This window comes from Podarcis bocagei (genome assembly GCF_964188305.1).
Source record: "Podarcis bocagei genome assembly, chromosome: 15".
Lineage (NCBI taxonomy): Eukaryota > Metazoa > Chordata > Lepidosauria > Squamata > Lacertidae > Podarcis > Podarcis bocagei.
In genome coordinates this window covers 17,231,626-17,258,396 of record NC_138141.1, presented here as the reverse complement: position 1 = coordinate 17,258,396, position 26,771 = coordinate 17,231,626, and the positions used below count along the sequence as shown (strand labels likewise).

The window sequence follows — 26,771 nt, the reverse complement described above, 5'->3', positions numbered from 1 at the left end:
CACCTCCCGTCTTCCTTTGCTGCCTCTCTGCCACACCAGAAATAATGGGGCTTGAAGCAAAAGAGTGGGGGAAAGACTTTTTTTCTTCTCTCTTTAATGCAATAATTTACCATGTTAAACATTCATGTTTCTGACAGAGACATGGGTTGGGGGGAGTACAGTGCTGGAATCTCAGGTGGTGCCTATCCCAAACCCCTCATTTTACACTCTCTCCTACAGCACCTCCTGCTTTTCTGATTCTGCCTACAGGATCCTGGTTGTGTTGCTCTTCGGGAAAGCTGTGGGGAGTGGGCAAAGGACCCTGCTGCTCCTCTCTGGCCTTGGCTGCAACGAGCAGCAACATGTGCAAACTGGCAGTCGTTGGGCCTGCCCACTTCGCAGTGCTTCCTTCCTCCCCTTTTCAAGCTGCCTTGAAGTCCCTGTAGCAGCTGATTAAGGCAGTGTTTGCTAGGGAGCCCCCAGAGTCCTATGTGGCTGGGAGCCTCTCGTGCTGTTTACCAAATCGAGAGGGGTTGTCACCATGCAAGAGGCTCAAGTCAGGGGCTGGGAGTTGGTGGCCCCTGTCGCCTAGGGGTTGGGTTACAGTGGCTGATGCTTCCCTACCATGATCTTAGAACCAGCTATGTCAGAACCTAGTACTCTTGCCATCACCTCATCCAAGGCAGGTCACCACAACCGTCCCGCACCATACGAAGAGAAAGTAAAAAATTAAGTGGGTCCCACAATGCGTGGCTGAGCATGAAGGTCAAAGAGCAAAGTTTGTTTAAGGCGGTGTTTCTCAAACTTCCAAACGGGATGCCACCACCTTACCTTACTCTGCCTTCAGTAAACACAAATCTGCCCCCCGTTTCTGGGATATGTAGAATGGGACTCTCCCCTGCCGTGGCCATGACAAAGCCTTTTGCTCACCTTCCAAAGCCAGCTTGGGAAGTAAGCAGAACTGCACAGGTGTGCACACACACCCCTTGGGCCATGCTCCTGGGCCACTTCAGATCTGCTTTGCTAGCCTGGGGAGGCAGTGGTGCTTTAATTCTGCTGCAAGGGCAAAAAATGCTGTAGGGTGGGGGAATGGTGAAGCTACTGGCCATGGTGGAAGCTGGGGTTCTATCACTTAGAAGGCCTTCTCCACCACAGTGTGGTGTGCGTGTGCGTGTGCGTGTGCATGCTCCTCCAGAGTTTGAAAGCTGTGGGTCAAAGTGCTTGTGGGCCATAAGGACCAGACCAGATGTGCACAAAAAGGTAGACCCTTCTCTCCCCAAGCCTTCAGCAAAAAGCTTTGAGTGGCATCTGCGTTGCTCTTCTTTCCCAGCTTGCCTGTGTTTGAAAATGACCTGATCTGTCCTGATGCTTATAAAATGGTACTGAGCACTGGGTGGGTGTGGGTGTAAGGTGCTTGGCTGGGGCCATTGCTGTGCTTGGAGGGGGGGCAGGACAGGAGAGAGGGCCTTCTGCCATCACACCACTGAGGTCATTATTTGAAAGCAAGCTTTGCAAACTGCTTCAGTGGTGCTGATGGCCAACAAGTGCTTCACTCCCATAAGCCAGACCATTCCAGGGAATGGGAGGAGAGAGAGAACCCCCCTCAGCACCACTTGAAGCTTGGTACAGTCCATAAAGTGCATTTATCCATCCCAGAGCTATCCCCCCCCCCATCCACCCGGCCTCCCACCACCTGTCCATTAAGCCTTAGCAAACAAGTGTTTAAAAGGAACCAGACATTTACAAAAATAAAAAGGGTCACTTAGCTCCTTTCTCCTCCACTTCCATTTGAGATAAAACTGGGAGGATTTGGGAGCCAGTATTACAAATATTTACAGAATATTGTACAAGCAGATGGCATCTGGCATTCTAGCAAGCAGAAGGCAGCTACCTCCGTCCACACTGCAGAAATAGCCCTGCAACTATGCAAAAAGGTTTTTTGGAAAATAACAATTTCAAGAACAGCCAACATATATATATATACACACACACATACATGTATTTGAAAAACAATGGACATGTCATTGGAAGGGGAAGGGATAAAGCCTCTTGCAACCTTCGGATCAACTGAGCAACACACACACACACTTCAGTGGCAGAAGTTTGTCTCTTCCGAGCAATGCCAGGCAGAGGCAGCCTCCCCGTCTATGGCTTTGGTGGGTGAGCAGCAGCTGACCGCCAAGTGCTTCTTGGTCCCCTGTCTTTCCTGGAGCTGGGGCAATTCCTTGCTAGCTGCCTCTTGCCAGTGTGGCAGGCAAAGGCGTGGACCCCTGAATGCAGCCCCCCAGAGAGAGTAAGCAGCAGCACCAACCCGTCCCAATAGAGACTCCAGGAAGCCTGCTGGACATCCTTGCAGGAGGAATGTGCCCCAACTCCTTCATACCACTGAGAGCCCAAGGCAGGGCAGAGTTAGGAGGTTGGCTGCTCCATGTCAGCCTCCCCCAAAGCGTCTGCTCTACCCAGCCAGCAACGAGGGCATGGCACAGCCATTTGTCCTAGGCAGAGGCATCTCTCCTGGTGGGACATCTACCACCAAACAAATGATGTGGGAGTGGGAGAAGGGTAATTCCTATGGTGATGTGATGCAGGGCCAGATTTCCTGAAGGAAAGCCTGGCCTCCTGCCCGCTCTCTTTCTGGGAAGAAAGTCATAGCCAGGCTGCCTGCTGCATCCATCCAATTGCGAGGCAGGCAAGCCAGGCGCCTGAGTAGCTGCCTCCAGGCCACTGGTCCAAAGTTCCATCCTCAACCTCTCCAGGTAAGGCAAGGAGAGACCCCTGCCTGAACTGCTGCCAGCCAGGGGCAGAACAGCCTCTCTCAAGGGCAGCACTTGCCTGGTGTTTTTGACTACAACCTCCATCCTTCCCAGCCAAGCACAGCTGTGCTCCCTTCTCCCAGGATCACACAGCTGGGGCTAATGGGAGTTGTAGTCCAAGGGCACCACCTTGGCGGAGGCTCATGTTGGATGATACGGGGCTAGATGGACCAGTAGCCTCCCTTGGCAGAAGGCAGCTTCCTAGGTTCAGTGATGCTCAGGTGACAACAGCGGCTGCAGAAGCAGCACCTGGCTATCAGCAGTTGCCAAAGGATGCTCAGCAGGCAATGATGAAATGAGCTCTAAATATCTGTGGCAACAGGCAGCCCAGACTCCTGGACCATGTTCAGACTGTAACAGGGAAGGGGTGGTCCTGTTTCCTTGCAGAGTAAGAGTTTGGAACCCCCAAGAGAGGGGAGCACAGCACCATCCAGCTGGCCCCAGATCTGGCTCATTGCACCTCCACAGCTACCATTGCCCAACCAGCAGGACTTAACAATGAAGAAGAAGCCACAAGGAAAACACTGAAGGATGGAACTGGGAAAAAGGGAGGCAGGGTGGATATGGGGGTGATGAGTCCCCTGGAGGCTTGCTAAACCCAAGTGAGTCACACATGGCTCCAGGTGTGATGGATGTCTGCATAAAACCATCCATCCCAGATTGGTGCCCTCCAGGTGGACAACTATTCCCATCAGCCCTGGTACATAAAGAGGGCTGACTCCCCACGATGGGCAGAACTCCACTGAGTTCTGCCACCCCAGAGTCCTGCTCATGAAGGAGGCAAGGAACAAGGAGGAGTGAGATGCCCATCAAGAGAGGCTCCTTGAAGAGAAAGCGCTTCTCCGGGGAAGCAGCTAGGAAAGGCAGCTAGACAGCCTTGAGAAGGGAAGAGGCAGCTGCTCCTTCTCATCAACGGCTGCAAAACTCTTTTAGACTCCTGAAAGCCTTTTGGATGCCTGGGATTAAAAAGGGACCATCAAGGCCCGTCCACTGCCAGAGGCAGGAATCCTCGCTCCACTTTGCACGGTTAACAAAATGGAACCCTCCTTCACCTTGAGATGGACACCTGTGTGTCGCAGCTGCCCTTGCCCCCAGACCCTATTGGGGGGAGGGGTTCCTTGAAAGAAGTGCGGCCAGTGAAGGGCCGAGAAGGAGCCCAAATGCTCCCTGAGTGGGGTGGGGACAGATTCCCCCTCCTTCAGTTTACCATTGTATAAGTTACATATATTTATATATATCTCTATATATATATATTGTAGAGAGACACGCACACAAACCCTTTAAGAAATGACAGCCACTCTCATCGGCGCTACACAGAAGCAACACTTTGGGGTCCATCCATCCCCGCTGCCCTTTCCGGCAAACCCTTCCAGGTCGTGTGACCTCGTGAATAGTCCCATCGTCACAACACGAGCAAAACGGGGGAAACAGACATGAAGCCCTGAGGTGGGAAATAGCTCTGGGCCCCTCCTGAGCTGAGCAACCAGGCCTCACCAGGGCTCCCGCTTCTCTTCCTTGCACGGTGACAGTAGGCCTCTCTCGCCCACCAGGCGGGCAGCAAGAGGAAGAGTAGGGCCTCCGTAAGCTGCCATCCCACAAACCACGGCAGGAGGGAGGAAAAGGTTGCGCGTCTTCTGCCGCTTTCGGTGCAGGCAGCCAGTCCCCTGCTCGCAGGTGGCCCTGAGGCAGCTGCAGACCCGCACACGGCAGAGGTGGAAGGGGGTGGGAGGAGTTTGTGGCTCCCGGCAGCTGTGCCCCCTGGCTGCCGGCACGGGCCTGAGGGTGGGGAGGCAAGAGCGCTCACTTGAGCAAGGAGATGTCGTCGGCAAAGTCATCGTGGCCCCGGCGCAGGCAGCGCAGGCAGCGCCACTGGGACACCATGAGGCAGAGAGGGAGCATGAAGAGGGCGCAGATGGCCGCCATGACGTAGGCGATGGTCATCAGCGTGGATTCGTCCGTCTGGGGTATGTTGTAGCCACAGTCCTCCATGTTGGAGTGAAGGAAAGGGCCGTCCACCGCGGCCGTGCGGAACTCGTCGTGCACTGAAGCCAGGGGAGCAGAGGAAACAGAGGATAATGAACACAGGACAGCAGTGGTAAGACAAGACAATTCACGTGCAGAAGGCCCCAGGTTCGATCCCAAGTAAGTACCGTATTTTCTGTGTATAAGATGATATTATTTCCTCAGAAATAATAGGCAAAAACTGTTCCGGTTCAATCCGATGTTGGATTGAAATTAAGTGGTTTCTAGCTGTAATGGTAAAAGGAATATGATAAAATGGTTTTTCTTTTTGTAAGCAAGAATTTAAAGTTATAATAATTTAAGATGTTGGAGGGAAAATAAGGTGTTTTCTTTTCTTTTTAAAGCTGTAATGCTTTGAGATAAGGATTTGCTGTATAAATAATTTGAACTGGATATACAAGAAGGGAAGGTATGAGGAGGTCGGGGAAATATGTTCTGAGAAAATAAGTTGTGAAAGTTATGTGTTTTTAATATTTTTATGTTTGCTTTTTTCTTTTTGTCTTAAAAAATTGGAAAATTTAATAATTTTTTTTTTTAAAAAAAGAAATAATAGGCAAAAACTGTGGGTCGCCTTATACACAGATGGCCGAGGGGATAGCGATTTGTGGCAGCAGCCAGCAGGAGATTTGCAGCAGCGATTGGGCGTGTGATTGGTTGCTGCAGCCAGGTCTGATGATGATTGGCTGCGGCAAGTGGGCGTGCTCTTTAGGCATGTCATGGCTGCTTTAGTTGAGATTCCTGCATTGCAGGGGGTTGGACTAGATGACCCTTAGGGTCCCTTCCAACGCTACAGTTCTATGGTTCTATGAGATGCATAAGCAATGGTGTGCCTGAGGCAACTGCGCAGGTGAGTGGCACACAGCTCTGCCCACTGGAAGGGGCTGCCCGTCTGTCTGCCCCTTCTGCAGTCAGCCCCTCCTGACACCTTACACTTACCATGGCAGGCACTGACTGCAAAGCCGATGCGCTTGCGAGCCCGGTCAAAGACCACGTAGAAGCCCTCCATGATGACAGCGCCCATGACGGTGCCCGTGGACGACTGGGAGATGGCGAACTTGTAGCATTCATCCTGAGACGTGGCCACGTCCTCGACAGGCCGCAGGTATTGCTGAAAGAGGGAGAGGCTTTCGGTAAGCCAGGGCGCAGAAATACTACCTTCCTTCCCCAAATGAGAATATCCTGCCATGTAGGCTCAGGGGTGTCAGGGTTGCCCAATGAGATGAGGAAAGCACTCTACCCATGCTCAAAGGCCCTCTTGTTTTCTCACAAGGGCTAAGACTGAGGCCAGCTGCCATTTGCTATCAAACTGAGCACAGTTTGTTTCCTCCCTGCTCATCAGGAAACACTAGCCAGAGCTAGGTTGCATAATTGCTCTGCTATTTTTGCTTCAAAATTTTGAATTTGTGATTTGAGTTTCAGCCAAATCACCCTTCCGAAAGCTCAGCTGCATTTTCCAGACCGCCTTGGTCTTCTGCGCAGCTGCCTTTGCACCCAGCGTTTCTAGCGCCACATTTAAAACCACCCTCCACTGCGATGTCAGCAACGTGTTGATGTAGTCCATGGTTTCCCAAACATGGGCCTCCAGTTGTTTTTGGACTACAAATCCCATCATCCCTAACCACTGGGTCCTGCTAGCTAGGAATGATGGGAGTTGTAGTCCAACAACAGCTGGAGACCCAAGTTTGGGAAACGCCGACCTAGTCTTTGTATTAAAAACAAAACAAAATTGCAGTACCTGGTAGCTCTGGCAGGCTCCCTTTTAAAGAAAAAAGTAATTTCGGCACCACTTTACAGAGGGCTGGAATAGTTTTTAAACCGTTTCAGCCCAGACCAGCGAGTGTTTTTAGACTATCCTGTGCTATTGTTTTAAAGTGCCTTTAAGAAGAATGGGAAATGATGAATTTTGATAGTTGAAGAAGACCCCCAATTCCCAGCAGGGTGAGTGGACTTTTAAACAGATCTTAATCTCCCAACACCCAAATTCCAGCCCACAGCTGAATCCGTTAGCATTTTGGTTTAGCTCTAACCCAGATGCTGCCAAGCATGGTGCCCAAATCCAAAAGGCTCGTGTTAATCTGAGATTTCTCTCTCCAGTCCATCTTCCTCTTCACTCCCTAGAAAACTCCAGGCCCCTCGAGACCTCCCAGGTGGAGAGACTGGAGAATTCAACTCACAGTACTGTTGTGCCTTGGTTCTTGAGTGCTTTGGTACTCGTACGTTTTGGCTTCCGAACGCCGAAAACTCAGAAGTAAGTGTCTCGGTTTTTGAATGTTTTTGGGAAGCTGAACGTCTGACATGACTTCTGCTTGAGTGCAGAAAGCTCCTGCAGCCAATCAGAAGCCGCGCCTTGGTTTTCGAATGGTTTCGGGAGTCGAACAGGCTCCCAGAACGGATGAAGCTTGAGAACCAAAGTTCCACTGTATGTGGATGGAAGACTGAGATAAAATAGTGACAGATAGCTATACGTAGATATATACAATTGTGTTTGATGAGGATCATCACTACTGTATTTTATATTTTCCTTTTTCGATAGTATTCTTTTCTTTTGGTGCATTGACCTTTATTATCTTTCTATAAAAAGAGTTTGGATTTCATGGCTTAATATGTTAAAAACCTCTAATACAATTCTATTAAAAAAGGGGAGGTGGAGAGAACTCCTGGCCCCTCCAAGCTGCAAGAACTTCTCCTGAGAGCCAGATGCAATGCCTCACCTCAGGTTCTATTCACACTCCCCAAAGCACACGTGCAGTCGTGGCACCTACCTGTGGCAGGATGCTGATCCGGAAAGACTGGTTGGTGGTCTCGCCCATCAGGTAGAGAGAGATGACCGGGAAGATGTGCCAGGGGGTGGTGCCCACTTGCCAGCAAACCAGCTGCTCCCCCAGCCAGAAGCCATCGGGGAACTTCTCTGTCTGTTGAAGAGGGAGGGAAGGGGGTCTTCTTGGCACCAGGACAACCACACCAGATTTTGTCGGAGGAGAATCAGGGTGGGGAGGCTGCTGCTTTTTTTTGTTTTTCCTCCATTCCTCAGATCAACAAAGATGAAGCAGCTCCAGGTTTCTGACTCTCCACATCCACCCCAGGGAATAATGATGCTTTGTGCTAGAACATCTAGCACAGAGATGCTGGCTCACTTTTCAGAGGTGGGGTGGAGAAACGGTACCAGGAATGGGTTTTACCATTTCCATGCATTGCAACACACACACCCCCAGAGGAGGCCCAGTTACGCTAACCAATTCATTTTTCACAATATACCGCATTTTTCGCTCTATAAGACGCACCAGACCATAAGACGCACCTAGTTTTTGGAAGAGGAAAAGGAGGAAAAACAAATTCTGAATCCCAGAAACGCAGCGATCCCGCTTGCTGTCCTGGCTTATGAGATAGCCGCGCATAGCCTCTCCTGGGCAAGGGGAGCCTTCATCCCCTGCCCGGGAGAGGCTGAGCGGCTAAGCCAGAAGCCAGGCCAGCCAGTGGGCTCCTCCAAAAGCCGCGCTCCCTTTAAAGAGCGCGCGGAGTATGTGTGCGGCTCTTGGGGGCTTTTCCCCAAAAGCTCCACGCTCCATGCGTGCTCTTTAAAGGGAGCGCTGAGCAGAGCCTCCCGCCTGCATTCGCTCCATAAGATGCACACACATTTCCCCTTAATTTTTAGGAGGGGGGAAGTGCGTCTTATAGAGCGAAAAATACGGTATGCCCCATTGCAGAATCTGAATGTTCTGGTCCCAGAGCCCTTGGTTCAGGATTCGAACACAGAGCTGGGCACACCTCACTCTCTGCAGGGCCCGCCGATAGGCAGACCAGGAGGTGCTCTTTTCCCTTTGCTGATCCCACCCCACCCCCAGTGCATTTCTCACCGAGGAAGCTGTCTTTATGGACTTCACTGCTGCCTCAAAGACTTTCTTGGGGAGGCGGAGGTTGGTGGTGCCGCTGTCCACGATGCTCTTGTCATAGTTGTACTGCGGGGAAAGGCAAAGGCTTTCAGGCTCCAAAACACCAATTCCCCTCTTCCCTCACTTTCCCAAGCTCATGCACACCAGCTCCAAACCAGCCCTGGCAGTGGGAGACAGAAGCTGACTCATACTGGAACCTGAATGGGGTGGGTGGGGGGTTTCTGAACTGGAGTTCCCCTGCTATGGCCAGGCTGAGCACAACCTGACCCCAAATCTGAGGAGCGGGAGGCGAGCAATGTCGGTCTGTGGCAGAGGAGCAAGGGTAGGGTCCAGTCCTCAGTACCAAAAGGTGTTCCTAGGCCCTGCCTCCACCTCCAAACCAAGGCATCTCATTGGTGGAGACTGCTCAGGTGGCTCCTCTGCACACACCCCAGTAGGGTGGATTTGATTTTATATCAAATTGATTTAAATCACTAGTCAGTAAGACTTGATTTAAATTCCCCCCCCCCAGAAATGACTCATTCTTGCTGGTATAATCTTAATATTTACAACCAGATGAAGGTTTCATTTTTGGAAGAATAAATTTTCAGAGTAGTTTTTACAGTTACATCAAAAATTTGGTTATACTATTAGAAATACATAGATAGATCATTGTGGAATTATTGTGAGGTTTAACAAGTTAACTGTTTATATTTGGACAACTTTTCTGCTGTACTTTATTGGAAGGATAAAAACAATCATTTCCTTAATAACAATTAAAACAATTAACTAAAAATTATAGCACATGTATCCATGTTTGTTAACTGATGAATTTTAAAAAAACAACCTTAAGACTGAGTTTTAGCACACATGAAAAACTTAAACAAATCCTTATTTCCTGATGAATAGCCTTTGGACTATAATGTAACTTAAATAGAAAACTATCTTAGTCACTTGGTGGGTGTCTGTGTGGGGTAGGTGTGTAGGTATGTTGACATGTACAGCATAGGTAGGTATCATATAGAGTAATGTAGGTATGTTTTATGTTATGAAAATAAGGTAGTGTGTTGTGTATTGTGTAAATGTATATGTATGTGTTTTATATGTTAATAAAATTTAAACGAAAAAAAGAAAAGAAAACTATCTTTAGAAAGATTTTTCCTGCAAAGGCATTTTATTTTAAAAATCCAATTCAAATAAAAAAAAATCCGATTTTTTAAATTAAAAACTTTGATTTTTATCCACCCTGCAGCTGAGCATCCCTGGCTCCCTCTCACCTCCTTGCAGTCCATCTGCAGGTCCTGCCCGTTGATCTCTATCCTGACAATGATGACCTCGTAGTACCACTCTTTCCGAATCGGGGTGTACCAGATGCTGCCCACGTAGAGGGACGGGTCGATGCCTCCAATGATCTGCAGGGACAGAAGTGTGGCAGGAAATGGCATTAAGAGGAAGGGGCCGAGAGGAGGGTGGTGGGTGCCCCGTTCCCCTCCCCTCCTCACCGCTCCTCAAAGCACCAGCAAACTTCCTGCCTGGGCTGCTGGAGGCTCAGAGCTGCCTGGAATCTCCAGTCCAGGCCAAGTGTAAACGGGACAAAGAGGAGAGGAGATTGAGAGGAGAGGACACTCTGTGTGTGCTTTGACACACTCTTCTCCTCAGGACCCTCGTACCTACGGGACTGCCTCTCCTGGTATGCCCTGCGGAGGACCTTAAGGTCCATAAATAGCAACACCCTAGAGGTCTCGGGCCCTAAGGAAGTCAGATTAGCCTCAACCAGGGCCAGGGCCTTTTCAGCACTGGCTCCGGCCTGGTGGAATGCTCTGTCTCATGAGACCAGGGCCCTGCGGGATCTGATTTCTTTCCGCAGGGCCTGTAAGACAGAGTTGTTCCACCTGGCCTTTGGCTTGGAACCAGCCTGATCACCTCCCCCTCTTTCCTTTTCCTTCTGTGATGGAACCCCTATTTGGGGACTTCCCTGGCTTTTCTGGCCCACGTAGGACCAGTCTGGATAGTTGGCCTTGGTGAAGATTTGACGTTTTCTCCCCCAAACAGTTTTTGATCTGGGCTTCCACTGAAATGAGGCTGAATTTTAAGTAGTACTTTAATCTTGTTTTTAAGTTGTATTTTAATCAATTGTTTTTATACCTGATGTTAGCCGCCCTGAGCCCAGTCTTCGCAGGGGAGGGCAGGGTATAAATAAAATAAAATAAAATAAATAAAATAAAATTAGAACGCTGGCCTTCCACATAAAGGTAAAGGGACCCCTGACCATTAGGTCCAGTTGTGGCCAACTCTGGGGTTGTGGCGCTCATCTCGCTTTATTGGCCGAGGGAGCCGGCGTACAGCTTCCGGGTCATGTGGCCAGCAGGACTAAGCCGCTTCTGGCAAACCAAAGCCACGCACAGAAACACCGTTTACCTTCCCGCCGGAGTGGTACCTATTTATCTACTTGCACTTTGACGTGCTTTCAAACTACTAGGTTGGCAGGAGCAGGGACTGAGCAATGGGAGCTCACCCCGTCGCGGGGATTCGAACCGCTGACCTTCTGATCGGCAAGTCCTAGGCTCTGTCGTTTAACCCACAGCGCCACCCGTGTCCCTGGCCTTCCACATACTCACCCCCAAAACAGGAGAGCCCTTCTGCCTGAACCTCAACATAGCTGGGCTGTGATTGCTTAATGGTGAGGGGAAGGCACTCTGCAGATGCCCAGAGGTGCTCTCAACCTCTTTATTATGTAGCTGTTTCAAGACTGGGAACAGGTCTGGGGATCCAACTAAAAGGAGGAAAAAGAGACCCTTCTTACCCCAGCGCCCCTCACTCACCATGCTGCCCCCCACAGAAGCCAGGGCATCCGAGACGTTGGGCGGGAAGCCGGCGCCACACAGCTGCAGGGAGAAGAGGTTGGGGACCTGGGTTTGCTTCACCAGCGAGTCAAAGAAAGGCTCCAAGGTGTCATCAGGCTGCAGAAAAGGAGACGAGGGAGGAGGACTCAGCTTCAGTGAGCAGGGAGGAAGCAAGTAGGCTGTGAGCCAGCCCTGGGCTTCAGGCTCACAGGTAGGCCCTGCTGGGCTTTGGAGGCTTAGATGCTAAAATATCAGGGAGAGGGGGATGGACTGCAACAATGTGGAGTTTTTGCCCAAAGTGGAGTTCGAATCCACAGCCCTGAGATTGAGAGTCTCCTGCTCTACCAACTGAGCTATGCTCCTTGGGGATGAGGAACATCTAGGGCCTACCAACCCAAACTACCACTGGCCCCAGCCAGCATGACCAATGGTCAGGGCTGATGAAAGGAGTCGGATGACTCCAGAAGAGCAACAAGCTCGCCAGACTCAGGATGAGACTGCACATTTCATTCTGGGCAGCTTCCACATTGCTCCCTGGCAAAGGTGCAAAGACCTGCTCTCTGGAGACTGGAGACCCAGGGTGGCTAGCTGGGCAGGTTTAGCAAAATCTCTCACTTGGACTACTGCAATGCGCTCTACGTGGGGCTACCTTTGAAGGTGACCCGGAAACTACAACTAATCCAGAATGCGGCAGCTAGACTAATGACTGGGAGCGGCCGCCGAGACCACATAACACCGGTCTTGAAAGACCTACATTGGCTCACAGTACATTTCCGGGCACAATTCAAAGTGTTGGTGCTGACCTTTAAAGCCCTAAACGGCCTTGGTCCAGTATATCTGAAGGAGCGTCTCCACCCCCATTGTTCAACCTGGACACTGAGGTCCAGCGCCAAGGGCCTTCTGGCAGTTCCCTCGCTGCAAGAAGCCAAGTTACAGGGAACCAGGCAGAGGGCCTTCTCGGAAGTGGCACCAGCCCTGTGGAACACCCTCCCACCAGATGTCAAAGAGAAAAACAATCACCAGACTTTTAGAAGACATCTGAAGGCAGCCCTGTTTAGAGAAGCTTTTAACGTTTAATGTATTACTGTATTTTAATATTTTGTTGAAAGCCGCCCAGAGTGGCTGGGGAAGCCCAGCCAGATGGGCAGGGTATAAATGATTATTATTATATTATGTAAAGTGCTTAAGGTCTAACAGAGACCCGCCAGAGGACAAATGCAAGGAGACTGTTCTGCAGGTAGCATTCAAGAGGGCAATGCCCTCTAAGGGGAGCTCAGTTTTAAGAGCAACAGGATTGCCCCCCTAAGCCCCTTTGGGCCTTCCAGGAGCCAGGGCAAGGGGGTTAAAGGAGGGTTATCCTATGCTGCTTCTGTGGCTGCATTATAGCTTCCAAGAGTAAAACAAACAAACAAAAACAGGTAAGCCTCTAAACTGGAAAACTGTAGGGAATTTTAATAAATTTTAACTGCCCAACACATTTCCATTGGGAGATGATGTTGTTGTTTTACTCTGCAGTTGTGATTTGTGCTGGAAGAGTCTGGGGACACCCCCCTTAACATTATACAGTTTCCACAGTGGCAAGGGGTACATTTCTTCAGAGGTGCCCACACTGATGCCAGGCTTACCCGGGCAATCTCTGCATACGCCAGGCCCAGGATCCCTTCCCAGTTGGACCCGTTGATGAAAAACTTGTCTGACTCAGTGATGGCAGCAATGTTGGCGCGGACGGTGACGTTTGGGCCGTGGGGGATGGTCACCAGGTCAGTGCCAAGCTCCCCTTCCCACTTGCCCTGCGTGTACGGCACGTAGACTCCTTTCCGCAAGTCCCGGTACGTACCAGAGCTGCAAGAGACACACAGGGGGAGGTTATGAGGCAGTGAGAACACAGGTAGGTGGCATGTTGAGGGAGCTACCTGCATGAGGCAGCCTCAAAAACTCAAGGAAAGACCAGGGAAGACTGTTTATATATGCGACAACAACTGCAAGGATGCTACTAACCCAAAGATGCAAAGAACCAACAGTCCCAACTAGGGAAGAATGGCAAGCCAAACTGCTGGACTACAGGTGAAACTCGGAAAACTAGAATATCGTGGAAAAGTTCATTTATTTCAATAATTCAACTTAAAAGGTGAAACTAATATATGAGATAGACTCATGACATGCAAAGCAAGATATGTCAAGCTTTTATTTGTTATAATTGTGATGATTATGGCGTACAGCTGATGAAAACCCCAAATTAACAATCTCAGAAAATTTGAATATTAAAAGAAATCAGCAAAACAAGGACTGCAAATAGAGCAATATTGGACCCCTGAGAAGTAGAAACATGCATATGTACTCAGTACTTGGTTTGGGCCCCTTTTGCATCAATTACTGCCTCAATGCGGTGTGCAATGGATGCTATCAGCCTGTGGCACTGCTGAGGTGTTATGGAAGACCAGGATGCTTCAATAGTAGCCTCCAGCTCTTCTCCATTGCTCGGTCTCATGCCTCTCATCTGTCTCTTGGCAATGCCCCATAGATTCTCTATGGGGTTCAGGTCAGGCAAGTTTGCTGGCCAATGAAGCACAGTAATCCCGTGGGCATTGAACCAGGTTTTGGTACTTTTGGCAGTGTGGGCAGGTGACAAGGTCCTGCTGGAAAATGAAATCAGCATTCCCATAAAGCTCATCTGCGGAAGGAAGCATGAAGTGCTCCAAAATCTCCTGGTAGACAGCTACGTTGACCCTGGACTTAATGAAGCACAGTGGACCAACACCAGCTGATGACATGGCTCCCCAAATCTCTTTTCTGATGAGAGCAGCTTTTGCATCTCATTTGGAAACCAAGGACCCAGAGTCTGGAGGAAGAATGGGGAGGCACACAATGCCAGATGCTTGAAGTCCAGTGTGAAGTTTCCACAGTCTGTGTTGATTTGGAGAGCCATGGGAACTTTTTACAAATTATGTTAGAAAAACAACAAAATGAATTGGACTCCTTGGCAGGTTTTGAATAAACATAAACAAATTTATTATTGTTAACATAATAGATAGATAGGATTTTTACAATTTTGTAACATGCAGAGAATAATATGTGTTGAAAAACCAGAAAGAGGAGCTGAGGGAAGTCTTGTGGGGGGAGGGGAGGAAGGGTTTTTCTTGGGGAGGGGGGGAAATGAAGATATGTTTTTGATGATTTGTTATGTTGAAATTCTTAATAAAAACTATTTTAAAAAGAAAAGAAAAGAACAGAACGGACCTCCAGAACGAATTAAGTCCTTAACCAGAGGTACCACTGTAATTCAGAAAGCGCTCTTGACAGATGTGGTGCCTTGGTGTGTGGGGGGGGGGGACATCACATCAATGGTGTGCACCTGCCCATCTTCTCTGCTCACGTCTCAGTAGCAAGAGGAGCAGATCGCCCTGAGGCATGTCCATAGCACCCAGTCCATTCCCGGCCGGCTTTGGGCCGACTCCCCCATCAGCGCCTTGGCTCTGAACGGAGGCTGGCTGGCTCTCCCCACTCGGCCACGCAAGGCGAGGAGGCAGTGAGCAGACCGAGGCGGAAGGGAATCAGCCTGCTATTGTCCATTGTGCCCTCCAGCAGCAGCTCGAGGGCCAGACAGGAGCTCAGCATTTCTTCCCCCACGGCACAGAAAGAAGCCATTTAGCCCTGATCTGTGTGCTGGTGTCACCCTGGCACTGCCAGCCCGTGGCCAGATGGTCAAGTGTTTTCAGAAGACCTTACCAACGATAGAAGAATGGCAGATGAAGATGATGGGATTTTTCGGAGCTAGCCGACCTAACTGGAAGAGTCCGCGACCAGAAGGAGGAGTAGTATCAGGAAGAGTGGATTAAATTTAATGATTACCTAGTTAAATATGTTAAGTTAAATTAACTGAAAACAGCTTGCAGATACTTAATTGGCTCAGGATTTTATTTATGTTAAGTGTCGAATTAATATGTTTAATTTCATAATGTGAGGATTTAAGGATGTTAATGTTTAAGTTAAATTTTATAAGAACTGTGATTTGGAAAACCGTTAAAAGGATATGCAGTGAAATTCAACCAAGGGGAAGTGAGGAAGTCACTTAACAATGTTAACAAGTGTAATTTTCAATAAGGCTATGATTCATGTTTGTTTGTCTTATGTGTTTGTTTGTTTATAATGTTGTGAAAACCAATAAAAAAAATTGAAAAGAAAAAGTGCTTTCAGAAGACCAGAGACAGATGGGGCAAAGGGGCATAGGGATTATGGCTGGTGCTTGCAAAAGCAAAAGCCCCTCAAGCAAATTAGGGGCTAAACACCTCCCTGGCGAAAGAGGCTGGCAGGACAGAAGAGAGGAGAGGAGCGGTTTTCTTGCTAGCTCAGAGCTGCCCTGTCCTGCCCGGCCCCACAGCTCCCCTGCATACTCACAGCTGGCGCCGGTAGTACCGCCTGAGGAAAGGGTGAGGTGCTGCACCCACAGCAAAGTTACTGCTCCCTGTGTCCACCAAGATATTCAGCTGGGGGAAGAGAAATGGAGAAAGGTCAGTGCGATTCAAGCAGAGCAGCCCAAATGTGCACGGCAACATCCTGTCCGGGACAATGAGCTTGTGCCTGACCCACCCACGGCCCAGAATATAATAGCTCCAGGGTGCATAATGCAGCACCACGTCTCTTAAACGAGGCTGGCTTCTGTTAGCATTGGGCACATGCAGCCTTCTGAACTACACAGGTCTCTACCTCAGGCAGAAAGGATCTAAATTGGGCACAGAGAGACCAAGCTTGGCATCAAGATGCAAATGTTCTGTCGCTTTGGGCAGCAGCCTGTTAAAAGTTCCAAGGTCCAGGAGTGGAAGGCAAGTTCCCCCAAGGAAAACGTCTCTGTGCACATGTCTTTAAGCCAAAGGGTTCACCCCCTGCCCTTGGTCTGCAGGGACAGAAGCAGCAGCAGCTCCTCTGTGTGGTTTAGCCTGTCTCGGAAGAAGCGTCAGCATCAGCAGCAAGCTGCAGGTGTATCAGTTTCCATGTCAGCTGAGGAAGGTCAGGGCTGCCAAACCCCAAGGTGGTGGCGCTGAGGCTGGAAGGAGCCTGCCTCCCCCAATCGCTACACGGCCTAACCCTTTGCACAAGGGGCGCAGCAGAAAGACAGATAGCTTGCTAACCTTGTGGGGTCAAACGCGGAACAATTTGAAGCGCTACTGTCTGAAACAGCACAGGAACACTGTCCTTTACACTAGGAGTGAAGAACCTGCCCAGATGCTGTTAGACTTGCACAACACTAGGGCTGATGGGAGGTGCAGTGCAGCAACAGCTGGGGGAGAGCACAGATGTTTCCCACATCTGCTTTTTACACTCCAAGAAAGGAGGGGACACCCCCATGCACTAAGGCACAAATACCCTCCAGGGATGGTTGCATTGAGAGGGTCTGGGCCACTCATAGGAGAATTCAAAGAGGGGTTATGAAACAAGACTACTTCACTGTTGTATGCTCACTGTTCATATAATAATAATAATAATAATAATAATAATAATAATAATTATTATTATTATTATTATTATTATTATTTATGATTTATACCCCGCCCATCTGGCTGGGCTTCCCCAGCCACTCTGGGCGGCTTCCCAAAAAACATTAAAATACTGCAATACATCAAACACTAAAAGCTTCCCTAAACAGGGCTGCATTCAGATGTCTTCTAAAAGTCTGGTAGTTGTTGTTCTCTTTGACATCTGGTGGGAGGGCATTCCACAGGGAGGGCGCCACTACTGAGAAGGCCCTCTGCCTGGTTCTCTGTAACTTGGCTTCTCGCAGTGAGGGAAGCGCCAGAAGGCACTCAGCGCTGGACCTCAGTGTCCGGGTAGAACGATGGGGGTGGAGATGGTCCTTCAGATATGCTTTATAAATAAGAACAGTGTGCTGAATAGACCCCCAACGGCACATGCGTCCATGTGGAAAGGCTACGGTATTGATATGCGATTCCTCCAAAACATTGCTTTGCAGAATCTATTTCATTAGGATGCCTGCAAAATTTTATCCCGACTGCAATAATGTGCTCCATGCAGTTTTTGTTTCTTAATGGTATGCCCCGCAGAGGACCTTAAGGTCCATGAATAATCATACTTTAGAGCAGTGTTTCCCAACCTTTTTTGGGCAAAGGCACACTTGTTTCATGAAAAAAATCTCGAGGCACACCACCATTACAGCCCCGTGACGTCAGCATGCAGCGTCACGCCGGGAGGGACATGAATTGCTAGCAAATTACATAATCACCTCCTTGAGGGCTGGCTCATCTTCTCCGAAGGCAGAACCCCATTAATTAACAGCACAGACTCACACCATAGCCAAGACGAGGGGGGAAAACCTCAGTCATGCACAGTCATGCACATGTGGGGGCTAAATGAGGACGAAGACCGGGCAGAGAGCAGGGTTCAAATCACCCCACCTGGCCAGGACAATCCCTGGGTGCTCCCTTGGGCCACTCGCCTGACCCACCTCGCAGGGCTGTTGTTGCGAGGATAACACGGGGAGAACCACGCGCGCCCCCGGGAGCTCCTTGGAGGAGAAAGCGGGCGATGAATGCAATGCACGAAATATATGAGAGGCGACCAGGTTTTGCAGGTGAGGGGCCCCCGCCAGCCTCCGCTTCCAACACCCGGTGCAACGACGTCGAAGTTTTCCCCCGGGCTCGGCTCGGCTCGGGGAGCAGCGCTGCTCCCCCCCGGCTCCCCTTCGCCCTCCCTGCTCTCTCTGCCGCCCACTGGGGACCCCCCTCACCTGCCAAGTCCGGAGCGCCGGTGGAAGTTGCATGCATGCATGCAGGGCGCTGCGTTGCCATTACATTGCACTGCACTCCATGCAACGCCTGCACGCATGCATTGCCTTGCATGCCCGCCAAGGGGTCTCCCCGCGGTCCGATGCGTCCCCTCTGGCGCGGATGCAGCATTGCAAAAATAACACACACACACCCGACGCAGCCCTACCTGGGGGGCAGCCTCCGCCTCCACCACTCCGCCTCCGCGGGGATCCCCGGGCTCCATCCTGCCGCCCGATCTCCGCGGGGGCGCAGGCAGGCTGCGCAGGGTCTGCGCGGCAGAGCCCCTGCCCGCCCGGCCGCCGCCGCTGCGCTCATTCCATGGCCGGGAGAAGAGCGCTTCAAACTAAACGCCCGGCCCGCCAGGCCACGCTGGGAAACGTAGTTCGCGCACCCCGCGCAGGCGCGGAGCCCAAGGGCGAGGGGACTACGGATCCCGGCAGCCCCCGCGCCGGGGACGGAGGGGGAGAGGCCGGGTGCAGGGATGGAGGGATGGGTGGGCGAGTGAGTGAGTGAGTGGCAGCCGCCAAGCCTTGGCCGAGAGCCAGGAAGGGCCTCCCCGGAGGAGGAGGAGGAGGGAGGCGCAGAGCGGGAGGGAGGGAGGGAACCCCAGGGGTCATCTAGTGACGGCGCCCCAATCGAAAATTTGACTTTTAAAAAAAAAATCTTTCGAATTTTTTAATTTTTCCCGCGGCACACCAGGCAACATCTCGCGGCACACTAGTGTGCCGCGGAACAGTGGTTGGGAAACACTGCTTTAGAGGTCCCAGGCCCTAAGGAAGTCAGATTATCCTCCACGAGGGCCAGGGCCTTCTCAGTGATGGCTCCGACCTGGTAGAATGCTCTGTCCCATGAGACCAGGGCCCTGCAGGATTTAACTTCCTTCCGCAGGGCCTGTTAGACAGAGCTATTCCACCTGGCTTTCAATTTGAACTTAGCCTGATCTTTTATTCCCCTTCCTTCCTCCCTCTCCCCTTTTTATGAAGATTACCCGCTCTGGGATCCCACAGCTAATTTTCCCCTGGTCTCCTCGCTGGCCCAAATAGGACTAATTTAGCCAGCTAGCTCTGGTGATCATCTAATGCTTATTGGATGGATTTCCCCCCTAAAATGATTTTGAATTCTGAATTTATTGTTATTCCCATTTTATACTGTATTTTATCCTGTTTTGTTGCATCAATTAAGTGTTTTAAATTTGTTGTTAGCCGACCTGAGCCTGGTTTTCTGAACCGGGAAGGGTGGGGTATAGATAAAAAATTATTATTATTATTAATTGTCTGTCTTGTTTATTTGTTTGTTTGTTTGCTTGCTTGCTTGCTTGTTTGTTGCTGTTTTTGAAAACTCAGTAAGCACATCTTTGGAAAGAAAAGCCCCAACTCTCCTGCCTGGATAGCCATGCAGCAAGACAGGCCATAGATGGGAGAGCATAGTGTCCACGCAGGCTTGAGCCCAGCAGCTTGGGGAGGAATTTCTCTCCAGTTAAAGGCCATCAAAAAAGCAACAGTCCCCCCCCCCCTAGCCTTGCTTGTCTTAAGCAGCCCCAAATGGAGCAGGGAAGAAAGCTTGCCGTGGAGGCAAGAGGTCAGCAGAGAGGCAGGCTGCAAGACCTCAAGCTACTGCCTGCAAATGTCAGACCAGGCAAAGGCATTTGTAGCTTCTGCTCTCTCCACATTTCTGGGAAGAAAGGCATGTGTGCCTAATCACAATGAGATCACAAGCAGGATGCCAGATACTTGTTGGCTCCCTCTCCTGGATCGTTCACATAGGATTCTTCTATATTTATACAGCTTCTCACCAAAATTCATCATCATTCTGTTCCATATGGCTCACTTAAAAGGTCCATCAGCAGCCATTAGTACACAGCATCAGGCTTCTCTAGGCTATGAGGATCCTGTGACTAAGCTGCACAAAGATGCAGGATGCCCAAAGCATCCTTAAACATTTATACAGCACAGAGCATTTGGCTTGGCACCTCCTGCATTTTATTACCAGCACTTGACAGAGGGATTCCCCTTATATATTCACCTCTGCCTCCTGAATACCCCTACTGGTTTCTTATAGGCAAGACTCTTAAATGTCGGTGACTACCTGGCGGAGTAAGAAGATGCTTTGATAGGTCAGCAACTCGCAGGGCTGATCTAGAACTCGAGACAACGCCAAATGACAAGCACCAAGTGTGCAGCAGCAGCAGCACCTCAGCAAGAGTAGAGAACCTCTGGCCCACCAGATGTTGCTGAACTACAATTCCCATCAGCGCAGCAAGCATGGTCGTGGATGATGGGAGTGGTAGTTCCCCACCCTTGGACCTCAGAGGCCAAGACCAAAAGGAAAAAAAAAATCCGAAGCAAAAACAAACAAGAACCTCCTAAGCAGACCATTGGTTCAGACAGAGCTTTTGGGTTACGGTCAGAGGCAGTAATGCTTCTGATCAGCAGTTGCAGAAAACCACCAGAGGGAGAGTCTACTTGTTCTGCTTGCAGCCCTCCCATAGCTTCTGGTTGGCCACTATGAGAACAGGACATTGGCCTCAAAGGGCCATTGGCCTAATCCAGCAAGCAGGCTCTTCTTTTGTCTTTATGTTACCACTAACACAGTGATTTGCTGCAACAGGCCTATCTGCAAGTGGTAAAGTCACTGCAGCCAGGTGTGCACCGGCCTAAGTCCACATGGGTTGCACATCAACAGAGAGAACTAAATTGAAAAGGAAAACAACAAAATGATTGGATCATTAGCAAAGCGGTTCAGGAAGATACACCCCCCCAAAAAAAGAGTTTTGTGCTGCTATTTTGTTCTTATCATGTTAACTTATTTTATAAGGAAAGGTGGGAGCCAAGAATATTTCAATGGTGTTTTAGGGGAAGCCAATTTCAGTCCCCGGTTTTCAGAATGCATTGCAAAATTTCTCTGTAAACCTGAGACTGAAAATGGTTGTGCCTAAGAGTGCCCTGGAAGAAGGATTCAATTTGGGAAAAGGTTGGGCTCAATAAAAGCCCAATTCTGTGCCTAGAGGTCTCCTTCATCCTTTCCCTGCCTTTGGGGACCTGCCATCTAACTTTCTCTACATGCGGTTGCATGTGAAAACCCAGGCACTTCTTGGTAGTAGCTAAGAGTGTGGAGAACAGAAGCCTACCCGCTGTTTTTGCCCAGGACAGCAGAAGCAGTTATGCACTGCACCAGAACAGCCTCTTCCCTGCGTCCCAGAGGACATAGCCGCAAGCCGCCACTGGGTTTGCTGGCAGTAATTGAACTCCCTCTGTTCAGCTGCAAACCTGGGCAATAAACACACACACCAATGGCGGAAGTGTATCAGAGCGGCCATACCAACCTCCTCTTGGGTCCTGCTGCAAAATCTCTCAGTGAGCAGCCGGGTGGGGCCTAAAGAGAGAGGGGGCAATAGAGAGCCTTGCCAGGTCTTGCTGCTGGGCAGCCTTAATCCTGACCTCACAAGAGCCCCGTCTTCTCCTAATCCCCCACCGAGAGTGTGCCAGGAAAGGACTTACTGCTTTTGCACTAATCAGCAAACCACAGTGCACATGTGTACACAAAGCACAATCTCTTGCTCCCTTTGATAATTTTTTGAAGGCTGTCACCTGCCTCCTCTGAATACTCACCATCCAGGCAACAGACAAAGTCAAGCTTCCGTAGGGTTGTCACCAATGCCAGCCCTACACAGAGTAGGCCCATCAAAGTTAATGGGCATGGCTAATTTATGGCCAGTTGGGTTTAGTTGGGTCTACTCTGAATAGGACGTCGTTGGCTCCAACCCCGTAAGTTTAACTAAATTAACAGATACAGATAGGTAGCCGTGTTGGTCTGCCAAGAGTCGTCAACAGGCTCATCTCAGCTATCTGCCAATCTCCCATTCCCACCACCCTTCTGAGTAATACCCCTCCCCACCTTCTCACTATATAGAAGGATCTGGCAGCTTCTGTTTCAGTGTATCTGAAGAAGTGTGCATGCACACGAAAGCTCATACCAAGAGCTAACTTAGTTGGTCTTTAAGGTGCTACTGGAAGGATTTTTTTAATTTTAAATTAACAGATGTAAATGAATGGGGCTGGCTTGTGCACTCACTCAAAGCAATCTTGGAGGGAAACAGAGTCTGCTCTCTGCTTCTGGTGCTACCATCTCTTTGCCTGAATGGGAAGAGTTCAGCATAAGGCATTTAAGGGTGCGAGACCAATACAGCCTGCACAGGAGTAAGTCCAATTGAATAGAATGGAGCTTATAACAAAACGAGCCTGCAGTGACCCTGGGTAGCACAACGCCCTTTTAGAGTGGAGGAAGCAAAGCCAAGTGAGTCAATGTGACTCTTCCCCCCACACACCCCAAACAGAGTTTGTTTTTCCACCCAGTGGCTCAAGCACCACCTTGACAGGGCTCTACGGCCTGGCAATTGGTCCCAGAGGGAGATGATAACAGCCTTTGTTCCAGAAGACAGCAAGGTCAGCTCCCCAACCCAATGTCCCACCAGCCCTGCCAATCTCGCTTTGCAGCTGGCACCCAAAAAGGCCAACAGTTTGCACCCCCACCCACACCTGGGGTCACCACTGAGGATGCTTTGCTCAAGCCACACCCCCACAAATCCTGGCACTGCTCAACGTTCACAAACTACACTCACTTGCAGTCAGACAAAGGCTGCCCACCAAACCCCTTGCAAACTCACATTTCCCCTCATCCACACAGACATGACACCCTGTAGCTTGTTAAATAAGTTGGAGTTCTAGTTATTAAATATACCAAGAAAAAAGGACACCAAGAACTCAGGCCAATGTAAGTTTCAATAGCCCACTACTCGCAAATCAATAGTCAATTGTAACAAAAACTAATCCATTCAAAAGTATGTATTCTGACAAGGATTACAAACTCAAATAGAGATTACAAACTCTAACAGAGATTACAAACTCAAACTCATAAAGATATGTATAACACAATAATTATGTGTGGGTAGATCAAAGTGTAAATGCACAGAAAAGCTCAAGATACACATTGATCTACCCACACGTAGTTGTTATCTCTGAGAAACGTAGGAAATAACAGGATATATTTATCCGATAGTCTTCAAACTTACACGACCCTTTAACAATCAGCTGATGAAGGTGAATACATTGAAACAGGGCCCTGTCCTGGTTTCTGATCCACAATTGACTTCTGACGTCTGCTCAACGATTGAAACTAAGACCTCCACGTCGAATCTGACTATGGACTAACATGAACTTATCTCTACTCATAAACTCTTATCCTGTAACGAATTATTGTTATACATATCTTTATGAGTTTGAGTTCGTAATCTCTGTTAGAGTCTGTACCCTGTAGCTTGTGGCACCGCATTGTCAGTCTAGAGCCTCTTCAAAGTCCGAATAGAAGCACTTTGGGGAAGCAATGCCAGTGTTTGCTCTGGCTTTGGAGGCTCAGCTTTGCAGAGAGGTTTAATTCGCTAGCCTGAATTTTGCCACTGTGGGCCTAAGAAAACAAATGTGCTCATAATATGCACACCTGGTACCACTTACTCACGCACACATATAGGCTTGTACTTTTCCCACTTGCTTTCACACACATGCACGCTTTATATAAGGAACCTTTAATTCCACTGAAAGCACCATATGTTGCTGGCATCTCAGGCTTACTTGGCCCACGGCCAGAGAGCTGAAGAGGCAGCCGTCAGAGGAGGCTTGGGGAGTTGTGGGAGCCTTCCTGGAATCAGGCAGCTCTGAGCAAACCCGCTTGGCAAGGCGAGGCAAAGGGGTGAGGGGTTTCGTGGCCTTTTCCCCAGCGGCGAAAAGTTAGCACGTCAGTGGAAGGGCACAGAGAGCCCCCTCACCCATGATGTGGAGCACACCATGGGTCAGTTTGGAAAGAGGCAAAGGTGCTGGAAACGCGTTCTGCACATCCTCAGAGGCTATTGCCACTGCCCCGCAATATTTCAGGCCAAGCCCCAGCGCTAAAAATAAGTCCCACGGCTAAGCTGCGGCTTAAGGCTCAACAAATGCCCAGGTACATCCGGCTGCTTGCGTAGAAGCAGGCAACCCAGCTGCACAGAGGGATCCCTGTGAAATTTTGTGTCTTCATACATGACAAAAATGCCACTGCTCCCCCCACGCACACGTTCTAAGCCAGCTCTCTTCCTCACCCACCCAACCAGTCGCTCTCTACGGCAGCTTCTCATTTTCAAAGCTGCTAAAGAGAAGCAGCTCCAGATTAGCACAGCCTTTTTTCACCAGTGGAGAAGAAATGCTCCTGTATCCCAGAGGAAACAAACTATTTCCACGCTCTGCTCACTTTTATCAATGGCTGCACCTCTTCCGAAAGCCCTTCCCCCAGTCTGTTCCCTGGGGGGACCCCAAATAAAGCTGCTGAGGAGCCAGCAAAAACAGCTCCACCGACAAGGACTGCTTTGCTTTGCACTGGAAAGGCTGCTGGATGTCAGCTAAGGACACAATGGGGCTGGCCGCACGAGAGAACAGGGATGGTCACTAGTTGTGCGGTCTGGTTAGACATAGTGAGACCCGATTTCAGTGACAGACCATGTCTGAATACCTTTCATCCATCTCCTCCTTTTAAAAAAGTGTTTTGAAAGGATTCAGGTAGGACTCAGAGAAGACGTCCTCCCTTGCCATCTTGCCCTCCCAGCCATGAAGGGCAAAAGGAGGCAAGTGATCTGTCTCTCTCTGCAGGCAGCACACAACACCCAACTTTCCCCTTTCATCCTTGCAGCAGCCCCTTCAGTCTCTCCTCCCCCAGGTACTTTGGGTCTTCTGAGGGTCCAGCTCCTGGAAATCACCTGCAAAGTGCCCCACCAGAAGCCCAGCTGAAAATCCGGGGCTGGGGGATAAGAGTCAGAGCTGTGAGCTAAAAAGTACAGGCTGCAAGGTTGATCTCTCTGCCCTGCATTAGCCAGGTGGCCTTGGGGAGCCCCCGCCCCACCCAAGCATCAAACACACTTACTGTCTCCCCCACACAGCCCCAACCCCACCTGCAACCCACGGACTTTCTTCAGAGGGGGGGATCACTGGCCTTCGATAGGAAGCATTCTGAAAGCATCTAGAGCACGGTTTCCCGAACTTGGGTCTCCAGCTGTTTTTGGACTACCATTCCCATCATCCCTGACCACTGGTCCGGCTAGCTAGGGATGATGGGAGTTGTAGTCCAAAAACAGCTGGAGACCCAAGTTTTGGAAACCCTGATCTAGAGTCATGCCCTCTCCTTAGGGACCCCACCCCACCCCAGCATGGGGAAGGGCGCTGGCCTGGCCGGATGCCCCTCGCTGCCCGCCCGCCCACCCACCAGCACACGGGGGTCAGTGGGCGCCAAGCTCGTGGCCCGACGGCGGCTCACCTTCTGCGGGGGGCTCCCCACCGTCATCTCCACGTAGTAGCCCTGCCCGGACTTGCCTCGCAGGTTGTCCAGCATGTCGGCGAAGATGCCGCCGCCGCCGCTGCCGGGGCGAGGCTCGTCCTGCTCGTCGGCCGAGCGCGGCTCCCGCGACTGGATCGGCGCGCTCCGCAAGGGCAGCCGGAGCCCGACGGGCGCCTGGACGGGGCCTCGCGCCACCCCGGAGCCCAAGCACAGCAGCAGCCCCAGCAGCGCCCGAGCCATGCTCAGCTCCGCCGGCTCCTGCTCGAAGGCCGCGCGGGTAGGAGGAGGAAGACGAGGAGGGAGGAGGACGGGGAGCGGGCAGCGGCCAGGCGGACCAGGCTACTTCCCAGCGGCCCGGCGGCGGCCTCGGGAGGCACCTCCAGGCCGCGGCGGGAGCTGCAGCTGCATGGGGCGCCGCCGGCCTAGGCGAGATGCAGAGGCTCCTGTTGCTCGGCGCCGCGGGCCGGCTCCAGCGCAGCAGCTGGGAGGGCTCGGCGCTTGAGCCTGGGCGGCGGCAGCAGCAGCAGCTATTCGAGGCAAAGGCTTTTCCTTCTGCCAGAGCTCGCTGGGAGTTGTAGTCCACGGGCGGGCCGAGCCGCAGAGAGGCAGCGGCTCCTTCTGCGCACGCGGCAGCGGCGGCTTGCTCGGAAGGCGCGCCTGCCGGGAGCCTCGTAGCGCCGCCTCCTCCTCTGCGCGGCGGCCCGGCTGATGCCCAGGGCAAGGAGCATCTTCTCTCGGCCTGGCTCTCCGGAGGACGCCTCCTGGCCGGAGGGAGGCCAGGGCCCGCGGCGCACAGCGCGAGCTAGAGGAGCCGAAGTCCCTTTGCCCCTCCATAAAATATTAGACGGCGCCCGACAGACCACTCCCCCCAAAAAAGTTGATGGGCATCAGGGGTGCCAACCTGAACAAAATATTGGGGGGGCACTAAACCCCGTCCTGCATAATCAATCACGTACACGCACACCATTTGAATGGCAATGCCCATCAACTTAGGGAGGCAGCCCCCTCAAATATTTTATGGGAGGGCCAAAGACCCCTTGGCCCCTAGCAATTGGCCATTCAAGTGGTGTGCAGGTGCCGTGTCTTGTGGTCCATTATGCGGGGTGGGGCTTA

General features: G+C 50.8%; 1 protein-coding gene across 1 annotated transcript; it reads right to left on the bottom strand.

The window, feature by feature from the left end:
- Positions 1-66: 66 nt before the first annotated feature.
- On the bottom strand, positions 67-26,016 carry BACE1 (beta-secretase 1). The gene is made up of 9 exons (XM_081172629.1): positions 25,638-26,016; positions 15,922-16,010; positions 13,152-13,368; positions 11,506-11,643; positions 9,961-10,095; positions 8,669-8,770; positions 7,577-7,726; positions 5,751-5,922; positions 67-4,834 (listed from the first exon to the last, which is right to left on the bottom strand). The coding sequence occupies exons 1-9, from the start codon at positions 25,896-25,898 to the stop codon at positions 4,593-4,595; spliced, it is 1,506 nt and encodes a 501-aa protein (XP_081028755.1). The 5' UTR covers positions 25,899-26,016; the 3' UTR covers positions 67-4,592.
- Positions 26,017-26,771: the final 755 nt, after the last annotated feature.

Coding starts and splice junctions, on each gene's coding strand:
- BACE1 (XM_081172629.1), bottom strand. CDS start 25,898: ATGGCTCGGGCGCTGCTGGGGCTGCTGCTGTGCTTGGGCTCCGGGGTG. Junction 13,369..15,921: donor CGGTACTACCGGCGCCAGCT/GTGAGTATGCAG, acceptor TGTCTCTTGCAG/CTCTGGTACGTACCGGGACT. Junction 5,923..7,576: donor GGATCAGCATCCTGCCACAG/GTAGGTGCCACG, acceptor TCCCTCTTTCAG/CAATACCTGCGGCCTGTCGA.